Source organism: Rattus norvegicus, chromosome 7, assembly GCF_021556685.1.
Source record: "Rattus norvegicus strain SHRSP/BbbUtx chromosome 7, alternate assembly SHRSP_T2T, whole genome shotgun sequence".
In the NCBI taxonomy this organism is placed as follows: Eukaryota; Metazoa; Chordata; class Mammalia; order Rodentia; family Muridae; genus Rattus; species Rattus norvegicus.
The window spans coordinates 21597055-21609591 of record NC_141540.1 but is presented as its reverse complement, the minus strand read 5'-3'; the positions used below and the strand labels follow the sequence as shown (position 1 = coordinate 21609591).

Below are 12537 nucleotides of genomic sequence, written 5' to 3'. Positions count from 1 at the left end.
AGCTCAGCCTGGTCTACAGAGCTCCAGAACAGCCTTGGCTACACAGAGAAACCTGTCTTGAAAAACAACAGGAAAAGGGAAGGTAGGGGGAGAAAAGAAACAAATGACTGTTTTACTGACCTGTTTTCTATTGAGTATATGTTTATTTAGATACCTCCCTGTGGCTGTGTGTTTGACGTATTGACTGTGCTTGTTAGATCCGCTCTTACAGTGCTTATGCATTATGCAGATCGTATAGCACAGCGGTCAGTTGGTAACTGTGTACTTAGCAGGTACCATGCTTGCTTGCTTGTTCTGTTTGTTTCAGAAAGATGATGCTACAGACAGGACAGACATCTATCTTGGAGACTACCCCATATGTTTTGTTCTGCTTGAGGAATAATAGCCCTAGGTGGCCTGGAACATAATATGTATATAGATCAGGCTGTCTCAAACTTGGAGTGACCATCCTGCCTCTTGTCTCCTTGAGTGCTGACATGTGCCACCATACCCGGTCCAAATAAAATTTTATAATATTTAATTCTTCTTCAACTTAGAAATTGAGCATGGAGAAATTTTAATAAAAAACTTCATCACATTTTTGGGTTTTTGGTTCTGTTTTATTAGAGTCAGATTCTTACCTGTAGCCCTAGCTGGTTTGGAATTTGCTGTATAGCCCAGGCTGGCCTCAAACTCTCATATCTACCAAGGCATGGGTTAAATCACACACATGTGTGTATGTGTGTGTGTGTGTAAGAGAGAGAGAGGGAGAGGGAGAGGGAGAGGGAGAGAGAGAGAGAGAGAGAGAGAGAGAGAGAGACTGTATAGTATCCCAGCTGGGCCTCTGCCTCCGCCTGGGTTGCAGATGTGTGGGGTTGCACCTTGCTTGTATCAGTCTCTTATATTTTACTGAACATTGTATCATTGTCTTGTAGAATGGAGATGTATGCATTTCAATCCTTCATCTGCCTGTAGATGACCCACAGAGTGGAGAGCTGCCCTCTGAAAGGTGGAATCCTCCTCAGAATGTGAGGTAAGATGTTCTATGGAGTGAACTGTGTTGTGTTTTGCTTTCATTTATTTGTTGGTTAGTTGGTGGGCTCATTTTTTGAGACAGGGTTTCTTTCTCTCTGTAGCCCTGTGGCTGTCCTGGAACTCAGAGATCCCACCTGCCTCTGCCACCTCAGTGCTGGGATTAAAAGTGTGTTCCACCACTAACCTGGCTATTTTTTGAGACCAGCCTCAAATTCCTGGACTCAAGTAAATCTCTTACCTCAACCTCCCAAAAACACAGGGAGTACAGACATCTGCTCCTTGAAACTTCGTTTGGGCGTATATGTGGTGTGTCTCATTCTGTTTGAAACTGTGAACAGAATCTTTCCTGCGTTTGTGACTTTCTCTCTTGCTATTGCATGAGGGTGTGTTGGACGGCTTTCAAGGTAAAAGTGTATCCTGGTGACCAGCATGCTAAGGAATACTGCAGAATTCACATCATGCAACAGACCTCACACAACAGATTTATTGGAGAGTTGGGGGATGTGAAAGGTGATGGCCTTTGAGTGGGGATAAGAGAGAGAGCAGCTGTGACGGCTCAGGTTTATAGGAGGGCATGGGGCATGGGCGTAGGGAGGATGTGCACAGTGCTGGCAGTGGACTCATCACATCGGCCTGTAGTGACGGTAACTGAAGATGGAGTTGGGATAGAGGAGCACCTGATTCTGGAATGTGTGCAGTTCCTAGTTGACTGACACATGCACCTGCATCAGTCTGAAGTGTTGACTCCCTGAGCAGTGCTGGTTGGGAACTGATTTTCCTCATCTGCTTATTTATTTATTTATTTATTTATTTATTTATTTATTTTGTTTTTTAGATTTATTTATTTATTATATATAAGTACACTGTAACTGTACTTCAGACACACCAGAAGAGGGCATCAGATCTCATTACAGATGGTTGTGAGGCAACACGTGGTTGCTGGGATTTGAACTCAGGATCTCTGGAAGAGCAATCAGTGCTCTTAACCACTGAGTCATCTGTCTAGCCCCTGCTTCTTCTTCTTACATTAGAATTTACTCCTTATTAGATCCCTTAACTTTTGTGTTTAAATTGTGTTATGTATATATAAAGGGAGGGAGAGAGAGAGAGACAGACAGACAGACAGACCGACCGACCGACCTCAGGTACTGAGGTCCGAGGCCAGAGCTATGGAAATCAGTTCTCTCTTTCCATCAAGAACCAATTCTGTTCATTAGGTAGCAGGCTCCTTTTTTCCAGCCAACATCCCAACCCCACCTGGGTGATTCTGAGGAGCTTAGGCAGCCCAACTAGTTATGGTTTTGATGTAGTAAGAAATATACTTCGTGGACAGTGTCGTGGTACACACCTTTAACCCCAGCATTCTGGAGGTAGAGGCAGGATGATCTCGGTGAGTTTGAGGCCAACTTGTTGTGCATAATACATGTGCAGCCAGCACCACACAGGAAGAGCTTGTCTTGGGGGGTGGGGTGCAGACAAAGAGAAGGTAAAGACTTGTTGCTTCTGTGAGGTGCAGTCTCTGTTATGCTCCCCTGGTGCTGAAAGTCGTGAGTCAGTGAGGAAGCAAAGCGGCTCCACAGCACCTGTCAGGGAGCTGCCTGGGGCCCTGTGTGCTGTCAGGTGGGAGATGACGATTTGCTTCCCCTGCCAGAGGGCAGAATAGCTGCCAGCTGCATGCGTGTGTCGCCCCAGTCCACTCCACATGGCACATCTAATCTGAATGCTGAGTACATGAAAAATATTTTAAACATTTTGTTTAAATGCATTCTACTTCTTTGCTTTGAGAAGAACCCTGTATAGCAAAGGCTTTGAATAGGGACTATGGTAACAGACTAAGTAGGGAAAGTTTCATTTATTCCACTCTAAGGTCATCAAGTGTCTAGGAGGCAGCCTGAGAGGGCCCTGTTCTGCTTCCCAGGCTACTGTGAGCTGCAGGTGAGCAGACAGTGTACTTTGTTTCCCATGGTCAGCTGTGGTCTGAAAGGATTGAGAAAGTCTAGCAACAAACAGCTTACAAGTTTGAAATTGTGCTCCCCGCTTGTGTTCTGACTGTGGGTTGCACACCCCTTAGTCACTTAGCAGCTGTTGTCCTCACCAGGGCAGCATCACTTTGTTCTCCTTGGCCCCAGTGCAAGGGTAGTTAGGAGGCAAAGCTTAAAGGAAGCGTTGCAGGAACCAGGCCGGTGGAGCGCACAGGCCTGCTTTCCTCAGAGGACAGAAGGACGATGGCTGGTTACCCAGAATCTTGGAGTGAGAGAAACAGAGGCCCCTGCTATCCTGTTAGGAGCCAGCCTCCACCCAAATCCTCAGAGTGTGTTCGGCTCTAATCCTGGGCTTTGCCTTCAGTGAGGAGGACTCATCCTTACGAAAGAAACCCAAGTACCCTGCGTTCTCCACCATGAGAATCCACCCTATGGTTATTATGAATCCTCTCTGGGCCCCGTGTCCTGTTCCCAGTCGGTAGCCTTGATCCTCAGAGTGAAGGTCTCAGGTGCTCTGCCGAGGTCGGGCATCCGTAAAGGAGTTTTTATGTAGCTGTCCCCAAGGCTTTGCTGTGAGACTTGTCATGTGGAGACCACACCCCAACCCCTGGTTTACATCAGGTTTTACTGTGTTCAACTGTGTAAGAAGATTAAGCCACAGGATCAGACTTTGTGGAAGTTTTGGTCCAGCATCACTGACTAAGTAAGGTTGTAGTGAGTTTTCATCCTCATGTCTTTGAGGTTCAGTTTCCACCAGCTGTGATACCTGCAGGGACTCCCCAGCAGAAGTGATGCTATAAACCAGATGGCCCTGAACTCACACACATCCACCTGCCTCTGCCCCCCAGTGCTGGGATTACAGGGATGCGGCCATGCCTGCTTCTGTTGTGTTTCCCGCACTTAGTGTAGGGATGAACACTGTAGGTCGCTGTTACATTTCCAGTCTGGTCCTGTGGAGTTTGAGGTATCCTGAGGATAAGTCTTTAAGAGTTCATTTAAAGTTGGTCACACACCCCCATCCTGGTTATCCCTTGAAGTGTGAGTGTGGTGCTTATTACTCAGGCAGGGCTGGTGCACACCCTGGCTTTGAGGAAGTGGTCTCCCTGTATTGGTGGTGCTTCTTTTTAGAGGCTGAGTGTTGACTCCATGTCTCTGATTCTTTACTTTGGGGAATAAGCCTCTGCCCTGATAGAAAGCCTGGAACGAGATTTTTAATCATTACATCCCTTCCTGGATGCTGCTGTATTCCTCCTGTTTACCAGGAAGTCACACTATTTTTCCTCGGTTACTTGTGGTGGCACAAACTTTTAATCGTAGCCCTCAAGAGGTAGAGATTGTAGATTGTGATTTCAAGGCCAGCCCAGTCTACACAATGAAGATAAGACTACAGTAAGATCCTCTCTGGAGAGAAGGGAGAGAGGGGAGGAGAGCTCTTTATCCTAACAGGGAGGTGTGTTCTGCTCTCACCAGGCTGTTTTGTTGTTGGGCGGCTCTGGAGTCACGTCCTAGGGTGCTTGCGGCCTTTGTCCCTTTGCTTTAGAGCTGGTTACTCTCTTGGGTCTTGTGTCTCTGTGCTGCATGATGTTGGTTGTTACTTCAGTCTGAAACCGCCTTGTCTGCTTGGCACTGCCTGGTGGTCTTTGGGAGCCAAGTCAGGAACGTGTCCACTCATGATTCGCAACAATGGCGAATCTTTCTCTCTCTCTCTCTCTCTCTCTCTCTCTCTCTCTCTCTCTCTCTCTCTCTCTCTCTCTTTTTGTTTCTGTTTTTTGTTGAGACAAAGGTTTTGTTTTGTTGTTGTTTGTTTTGTTTAAAAAAAAAACGCAGGGATTTACTGTTAGCCTAGCTGACCTTGATCTCGGGCCTCCATCTCCTGCATGCTGGGATTACAGGCACGCACCAGCACGCTTTGGAGGTTCTCTCTTTTAAAGGTTTTTTAAAGATTTATTTTATGTATGAGTACATTATAGCTGTACTTCAGACTCACCAGAAGAGGGCATCAGATCTCATTACAGATGGTTGTGAGCCACCATGTGGGTTGCTGGGATTTCAACTCAGGACCTCTGGAAGAGCAGTCAGTTCTCTTAACCACTGAGCCATCTCTCCAGCCCTGGAGGTTCTTTCTAAAGATGGTAAATTGCTAGATTTGTTTGAGGGTTACTTGTGGAAGTGCTATGTCCCCTGTGTAGCTCTGGCTGGCCAAGCATTTGTTCTGCAGACTGCTTTGCCATGTATTTGCTGCCTCTGCCTCCCAAATGTTCAGCAGGTGTAATGATGCCACCTGTGAAAGATAGTCAGATGGACAGGTGATCTTCCAATCAGCACTGCTGCTGAACTGTCAACGTTTAGCAGCCTGCCTGACCGAGGCACTGTCAGTAAACTCTGAATCCGGTCTAGTTGTGCTCACATCTGTGACTGTTCGCATGTGAGTGGGTGGGTTTTTGTCACCTAAAGAGTATGTGGAACCTTTTAAGAGCTGGAGTCCATACGGTTGTGGGAATTGAGTACAGCAATAAACAAGAAAAAAATCCAGTTGTTATCTACTGAAGTTTGATGGTTTTGCCATCTCTGAAGGATTGAAGTCCAGGAACCCCATGAGGACAATGCTGGTGAGTGGTCCTTTGTCTCCTGTTTGTGGGAAACGGCCAGAAACCGACTCTAGTTCTTGCCGTGGCCTGACCTGACAGCTGCTTTCTCTGAGGTCCTCTCCAGAAGTACCTGTCATCTCTCCTTTTCCTAAAGGGTGGAAAAGTGGTCTTGGTAGGTGTGAATGGGGGGACCCAGTCCAGCAGCCACAGATGCGGGTATGAGTTTCTTGTCTGGTCTTCTACAACCTGTTGAAAGGGAGAGATCCAGGGTCTGCTGCAAGCATTTGTCAGCAAAATGGGCACAGTGAAGGGGTTTTGTTTTGTTTTTGGAGAGACAGGGTAGTTTGTTCAGGTTGCTATGTCTGTGTAGCTCATGTCAACTTTGGAAGGAGAAGACTGGTTTCACATAGACACCTTTATACCTATGTGACGTGTGTGCACACACATGCACACAACACTTCATACACTCATGCAAAATTTTTAAGTTACTTTTTTGCTTACCTGTCTTTCGTGAGAGCTGTTTGATCTCCAGAGGCATGCCTCCCCAATCTTAGGGGGCTTTTGTGGTTGCTGCTGCTGATGTTTCTGAGACAGGGTCTTTCTACATAGCTCTGGCTATCCTAGAACTTACTATGTAGACCAGGCTGGCCTTTCAGTCTTAGTTTTTAGACTTTGCACTTTTGTGCAGTTCACCAGGGAATCCTTGTTTTTGCATTATGTCCTGGGAACATCAGCAACAGCATCCCAGCACTGCTCAGCCGACACCATTAAAATGTCACAGTTGCTTTAGCAGCATAAAGAGAAAGACCTAATATGTCAACCATTGTAACTACTTTTTTTTTTACCATGTTTTGCTTCCAGTTAGAACTGGATTCTTTCCCTGATGTCCTCTCTAAATATCTTTTCCATGTTGAAGTATACAATAAGGACAGTATTAACTGGGTTATCTTTTGGTATTACTGTCTGCCTTTTCAAAGATCCTTCTAATTAGCAGAGTCAGGGTAGAATATAGAGCTGATGTCAGTGACAGCAGCACTGTGTGGAGTTTACCTCTGACAGATTATACTAAACCTGTAAACCCCATCCACCAATCCCTGGGTTACGCTCAGGTTTTTAAGAACGAGTTCTTTTTGCTTTCTCAATGCTCTTCGGGGTGGGTGGGTATGGCCTGGGGAGGGAAACACAAGGCCAGGCTGTTTTCTGTTTATTTCTTTAGTTCACTCGCTTACTTATGTATTTAAATATTTATTTAGAAACAAGATCTCACTATATGGCCTTGACTGTCTAAGAACTTGCTGTGTAGACCAGGCTGGCCTCAAAGCAGACATGCCATTCCCTCTCTCCCTTGTGACTCCCTTGGTTTCTGTGAGAGCCAGGCTCTCGCTCTGGCTCCTGCACCTCAGGTGTGCTGAGATTGCACACATCGACTCCTCCCTGCCTGCTAGGTGGCTTAGCCAGATGGTTGCTGGAAAACAGGTTTTTTAAAAAATCTATTTGATTTTTAATTATGCATTTGTGTATCTGTCTGTGGGTATATGCATGTGACCAAAGAGACCAGAGGTTTCAGATCCTTAGGAGCTGGAGTTAGCGACTGTGTGAATGCCTGATGTGGGATTGTGTGTGTTGGGTGCTACATAGCAGATTTGGGTCTAGAACAACAGTACTTGCTCTTAGCCACTGAGTCCTCTCTCTATCCCCGAAACATATTTGAGAATTTCTTTTTTTAATTTATTCTCACTCTCTGTCTCTCTCTGTCTCTGTCTCTGTCTCTCTCTCACACACACACACATACACACACCCCTCTCTCTGTCTCTCTGTCACTCTGTCTCTCTGTCTCTGTTTCTCTCTCTCTCTCACACACACACAAACCCCTCTCTCTGTCTCTCTCTCTCTCTCATACACACACAAACACACCCCTCTCTCTGTCTCTGTCTCTCTCTGTCTCTCTCTCTCTCACACACACACGCACACACAACCCTCTCTCTGTCTCGGTCTCTCTGTCTCTGTCTCTGTCTCTGTCTCTCTCTCTCTCTCTCTCTCACAGACACACACACACACACACACATACACACACACACAGACACCTCTCTCCTCAGAGTAAGACCAGACCTCCCAAGTATAACGGCTGAGACCAGGCACAAACCCTCCTTGCAGCCCAGTGGGAGGATCACAGTCCAGGAGCAGGCAAGAGAGTCAGAGATGAGACCCACAAGAACACTGAGCTACACAACCATAACATACAGACAACCTGGCACATACACACGCAGACTGTAATTGTCACTTCCCTCTCTGAGCCTCTATGTATGTTTCTGTGGGCTGTGTTCTCCTGGTGTCCTTGACCCATCTGGCTCCCATATTTCCTTCTCCCCCATTTCTATGGTGTTCGTGAGGGAGGAGCCTGATGGAGACCTCCAGCCTGGACTAGCACTCCCCTTAGTGTCTGGCCGTGAGCCTCTGTATCAGTCCCCTCTGCTGCCAAGAAGCCTCTTTGATGACAAGTAGGTGAGGCATCATTAGGAATCATTTGTTTTTTGTTTTGTTTTCCCATCATAGGTCTCTGGGCTGTCCAGTTAGTGTCAGGCATAGGCTTCCTCTTGTGGGGTGGGCCTCAAAGAAGACCAGTCATTGGTTGGCCACTCCCACCAGTTCTGTGCCACCTTTACCCAGGTGCATCTGCAGGAAGAACAGATTGTAGGTGGAAGGTCTTGTGGCTGGGTTGGTGTCCTAGGCCTACCACTTGGTTACAGAAGACGATCTGTTCAGGCTCCGTATCCTCCGTTACTAGGAGTCCTCCCTAAAGTCATCCTCGTGGGTTCCGGGGAGCTTGCACTACACTAGGTTGCCACATCACCCCATAAATGCTCTCCAGTTCCTGCAGTCTCTCCTTGTGCTCTCTGTGTCCCCCACCGTGCCCTGACCCCTCTATTTCCCTCCTCAGCAGAATCTACTCCCTTCCTATTTCCCTTCCTAGGGAGAGCCCTACTTGTTATGTAGCCAGCCTCCTGGGTCTGTGGACTTTAGCATTTGCCCTTGACAGCTCATATGCACTTCCTGACGAGTACGTTCCACGATGTCTTTCTGGGTCTGGGTTACCCCACTTGGGATTATCTTTTCTAGTTCCATTCATTTGCCTGCAAATTCCATGATATCATTTTCTTAACAGCTGAGTAATACTCCATTATATAAAGGTATCACATTTTCTTTATTTATTCCTCAATTCAGGGACATCTGTGTTGTTTCCCACTTCTGGCTATTATGAATAAAGCTGTGAACATAGTTGAGCATGTGTCCTTTTGGAAGGATGGATCCCCAAGAGTGGTATAGCTGGGTCTTGAGGTAGATCTAGTCCCAGTTTCTGAGGAACTGTCATACATGTTTACACTCCCCCCAGCAATGGAGGAGCGCTCCCCTTGCTCCTCATCTTCACCAGCCTGAGCCATCTATCCCTTGTGGTTTTGATCTCGGCCATTCTGACAGGTGTGAGGTGGACTCTCAGGGCCATTTTGATTTGCATCTCTCCGATGGCTGAGATGCTGGAACATTTCTTTAAGCGTGTCTCAGCCATTTGGGATTCTTCTATTGAGAATCCTGCTTACCTCTGTGTCCCAGAGTTGGATTATATGGTTTGATGATGTCCAGTTTCTTGAGTTCTTTATATAATTTTGGATATTGGCCCGCTGTTGGATGTGGAGTTAGTGAAAATCTTTTCTATTCCTGTAGGCTGCCGTCTTGTCCTATTGAAAGTGTCCCTTTTCTTACAGAAAAATTTCAGATTCATGAGGTCCCATTTACTAATTGTCAATCTCAGCACCCATGCTATTGGTGCTGTGTTGAGGAAGTTGTCTCATACGCCTCTCCCCACTGTCCCCTCTGTCAGGTCCAGTGCATTTGACTTCATGCTGAGGTCTTTGATCCACTTAGACTTTGGTCTGTGCAGGGTGGTAGCTATGGACCTATATTCATTCTTCTATGCAGACGTCCACTTAGAGCACAGCATTTGATTTCTGAGTTTGTCTTTGTTGGATGGGTATTTTGTTTCTTGGTTTCTGTTATTTGTGGCCTGCGTTGAACTGGGGGGTCTCCACTAGAGTTCAGGGCTGAGTTCTCGAGCCTCTGATCCAGCAGGGAGGTTCTGGGGACACAGAGTAGTCCTGTGTGGGTGGCCTACCTGGAGTTCTGGTGGTTGAAGTGGCTTCTGGTCCTAAGAAAAGAAATGACATTTACTGTGTGTATTTATATTTGCATGTTGTGGCGTGGAGTATAAAGCAGCTTGTGGGGCATTCTCGTCCTCTGTCCTTTTCACTCAATGATCCACGCAGAGCAGCAGGCTTGGTGGCAAGTTCCTTTACCTGCTGGGCCATCTCACTGGCCCCTGAAAACAAAATTGCATAATCCACTTTTCATAAGTCATCAAATATTATGACCTCAAATTTGCATCAGAAATTTTTTAAGGGGAAAAACTTTAAAACTGTAGTTTCTTAAAAACTGTGCTTGTGGATATGATGGACGTGGAGCTTCACTGTGGGTTCTTCTTTCCTTCTCAGGACTATCGTGCTGAGTGTAATCTCCCTGCTTAATGAGCCCAACACCTTTTCCCCAGCCAATGTGGATGCTTCAGTCATGTTCAGGAAATGGAGGGACAGCAAAGGAAAGGACAAGGAGTACGCTGAGATCATTAGGTAAGGCATTCTGGATCTAAGGGGTTAAGTTCAAACTTCAATATTCTGAGTACTTTAGAACAATTCTCAGTTGTATTTATGGAGTAGTAACCTGATGAATTTAGCTATTGAAAGAGAACCCAAAACAGAAACAAAGCACAGTAAAAAAAAAAAAATAAGTAAAGAGAACTCACTGGACAGGAGTATAGAACTTCTGGGCTTGTTTTGGTTGTGTGTGTATCTCTCTCTCTCTCTCTCTCTCTCTCTCTCTCTCTCTCTCTCTCTCTCTCTCTCTGTGTGTGTGTGTGTGTGTGTGTGTGTGTGTGTGTGTGTGTGTACATGCATGGGTGCGAGGCAGTTTAAACCAGCCTGGCCTTGAACACAGAGATCTGGCCTCTGCCTCCCAAGTAGTGGGATTACAGTGTCCATCCCTGTGCCCTGCTTGTGTTTAGTGGTCAGCCACTGGGGTGAGTGAGTCATATCAAGAATCGAAGGTATTTAGTGTAAACTGTAAAGGCCTGTAGGAGCTACAAGAACATCCATGTTCAAGGCCTGGCAACAAATTGAAGCTTCTAGAAAGTGGTGTTCTTTTCAGTTTCTCCAGTAGCCATGCCTCCCCAGTCTCAATGGCTGTTTTTGTACTTTAGGCGAGAAGCTATTTACACTTAGGCAGAGAAGCTATTTACACTTAGGCAGGCACCATTTTGTGGCAGAACTGTTACCTGCCAAGCCCTCACAGGACAATGGAAAACAGAACCCAGCAGGAAAAGGGTGAAGGTCAGGTGGTGCCCACAGCCCTGCACATTTCACAGATGCAGGGCATGGCTCTGATGCAGGACCTCTTACCTAGCATTCGGCCCTGCCACTCCAGACACAGGGAGACTCAGTGACTGGGGGAACCTAGAGGGTGAGGGGAAAGTCTGGCCTAGTAATCAGCTGCATGAATGCAAGGCACTAAGCATGCTGGGCCTCTGGCTCACGTGTGCAGGAGTTCAGAACCCGCATATAGAGCCAGTAGTGCACATGTGTCCACAATCCCCAACCCTTAGCAGGAGATGGGAGGCAGAGGACAGAGCTTTGAAATGCTCTCGAGCTAGCCTGATCTCTGCAGCAGCAAACGAAGGAGACCTTGCTGCAAACAAGGCTGAAGTGTTAGGGCAAAGACTCTCCATGACACGAAGGTGCCTGATGGTTGAGAGCCTTGGCGTGATGCAAGATGTCTGCTCTGTGTGGCCTGAGACATGTGAGTGACAGGGAGTCTTGGTTATGCACAGTTATAAGACTCACCTAATACAAGTGTGCTGGCTTTCCCTAATAATCCAGCACTCCCATCCAAGGGCTGGAGGATTATAGAGGCGAAGCCACGTGGGTTAGCCTGAGACCCTCTCTAGATAGACAGACCTCTACAAATGTTCCTATGTTGTCCTCTGTCCAGAAAACAGGTCTCAGCCATGAAAGCTGAAGCAGAACAGGATGGAGTGAAGGTCCGAACAACCCTGGCAGAATACTGCATCAAAACTAAAGTGCCTTCCAATGACAACAGCTCAGATTTGCTTTATGACAACCTGTATGACGACGACATTGATAACGAAGACGAGGAAGAAGAAGATGCCAACTGTTATGATGATGATGATTCTGGAAATGAGGAGTCGTGACATGTTCCTTCAGTTCCCTGTACTGCCCTGACATCTCAGGCCAAAGGGAGGGAAGCAAGTGGGGATCTCCAGTGGCCACTCAGCAAAAACTTACTCATGGGGTGGGAAGCAAACAGCCCCTGATGACTCACTCCTCTTGCAGATCTCAGTTTGCTCCTTTTTATGGACCTTACTGGAGAGGAAGTTCCCTCCACAGAATGTCTGAATCCTTGCATTCTTCCCTCCATCACTGTATTGATTCTTTTTTTTTTTTTAACTTTTTTTATCTATATCAACTTGCGTATTTCTTATTTACATTTCGATTGTTATTCCCTTTCTTGGTTTCCAGGCCAACATCCCCCTAATCCCTCCCCCTCCCCTTCTATATTCTTGTTCCCCTTCCCATCCTCCCCCCATTACCACCCTCGCCCCAACAATCACGTTCACTGGGGGTTCAGTCTTGGCAGGACCAAGGGCTTCCCCTTCCACTGGTGCTCTTACTAGGCTATTCATTGCTACCTATGAGGTTGGAGTCCAGGGTCAGTCTATGTATAGTCTTTGGGTAGTTACTTAGTCCCTGGAAGCTCTGGTTGCTTGGCATTGTTGTTCATATGAGGTCTCAAGCCCCTTCAAGCTCCTCGAGACCTTTCTCTGATTCCTT

General features: G+C 46.7%; 1 protein-coding gene across 1 annotated transcript in view; it reads left to right on the top strand.

Moving 5' to 3' along the window:
- The window catches only part of LOC148004504 (ubiquitin-conjugating enzyme E2 R2-like), a 31093-nt gene extending 18949 nt beyond the window's left edge, over positions 1-12144 (top strand). The window contains exons 2-4 of the mRNA XM_087559378.1: positions 915-1012; positions 10129-10263; positions 11678-12144. Of these exons, the coding sequence (XP_087415504.1) occupies positions 915-1012; positions 10129-10263; positions 11678-11897 (453 nt within the window). The 3' untranslated portion in view covers positions 11898-12144. The remainder of the gene's footprint in view (positions 1-914; positions 1013-10128; positions 10264-11677) is intronic.
- Positions 12145-12537: the final 393 nt, after the last annotated feature.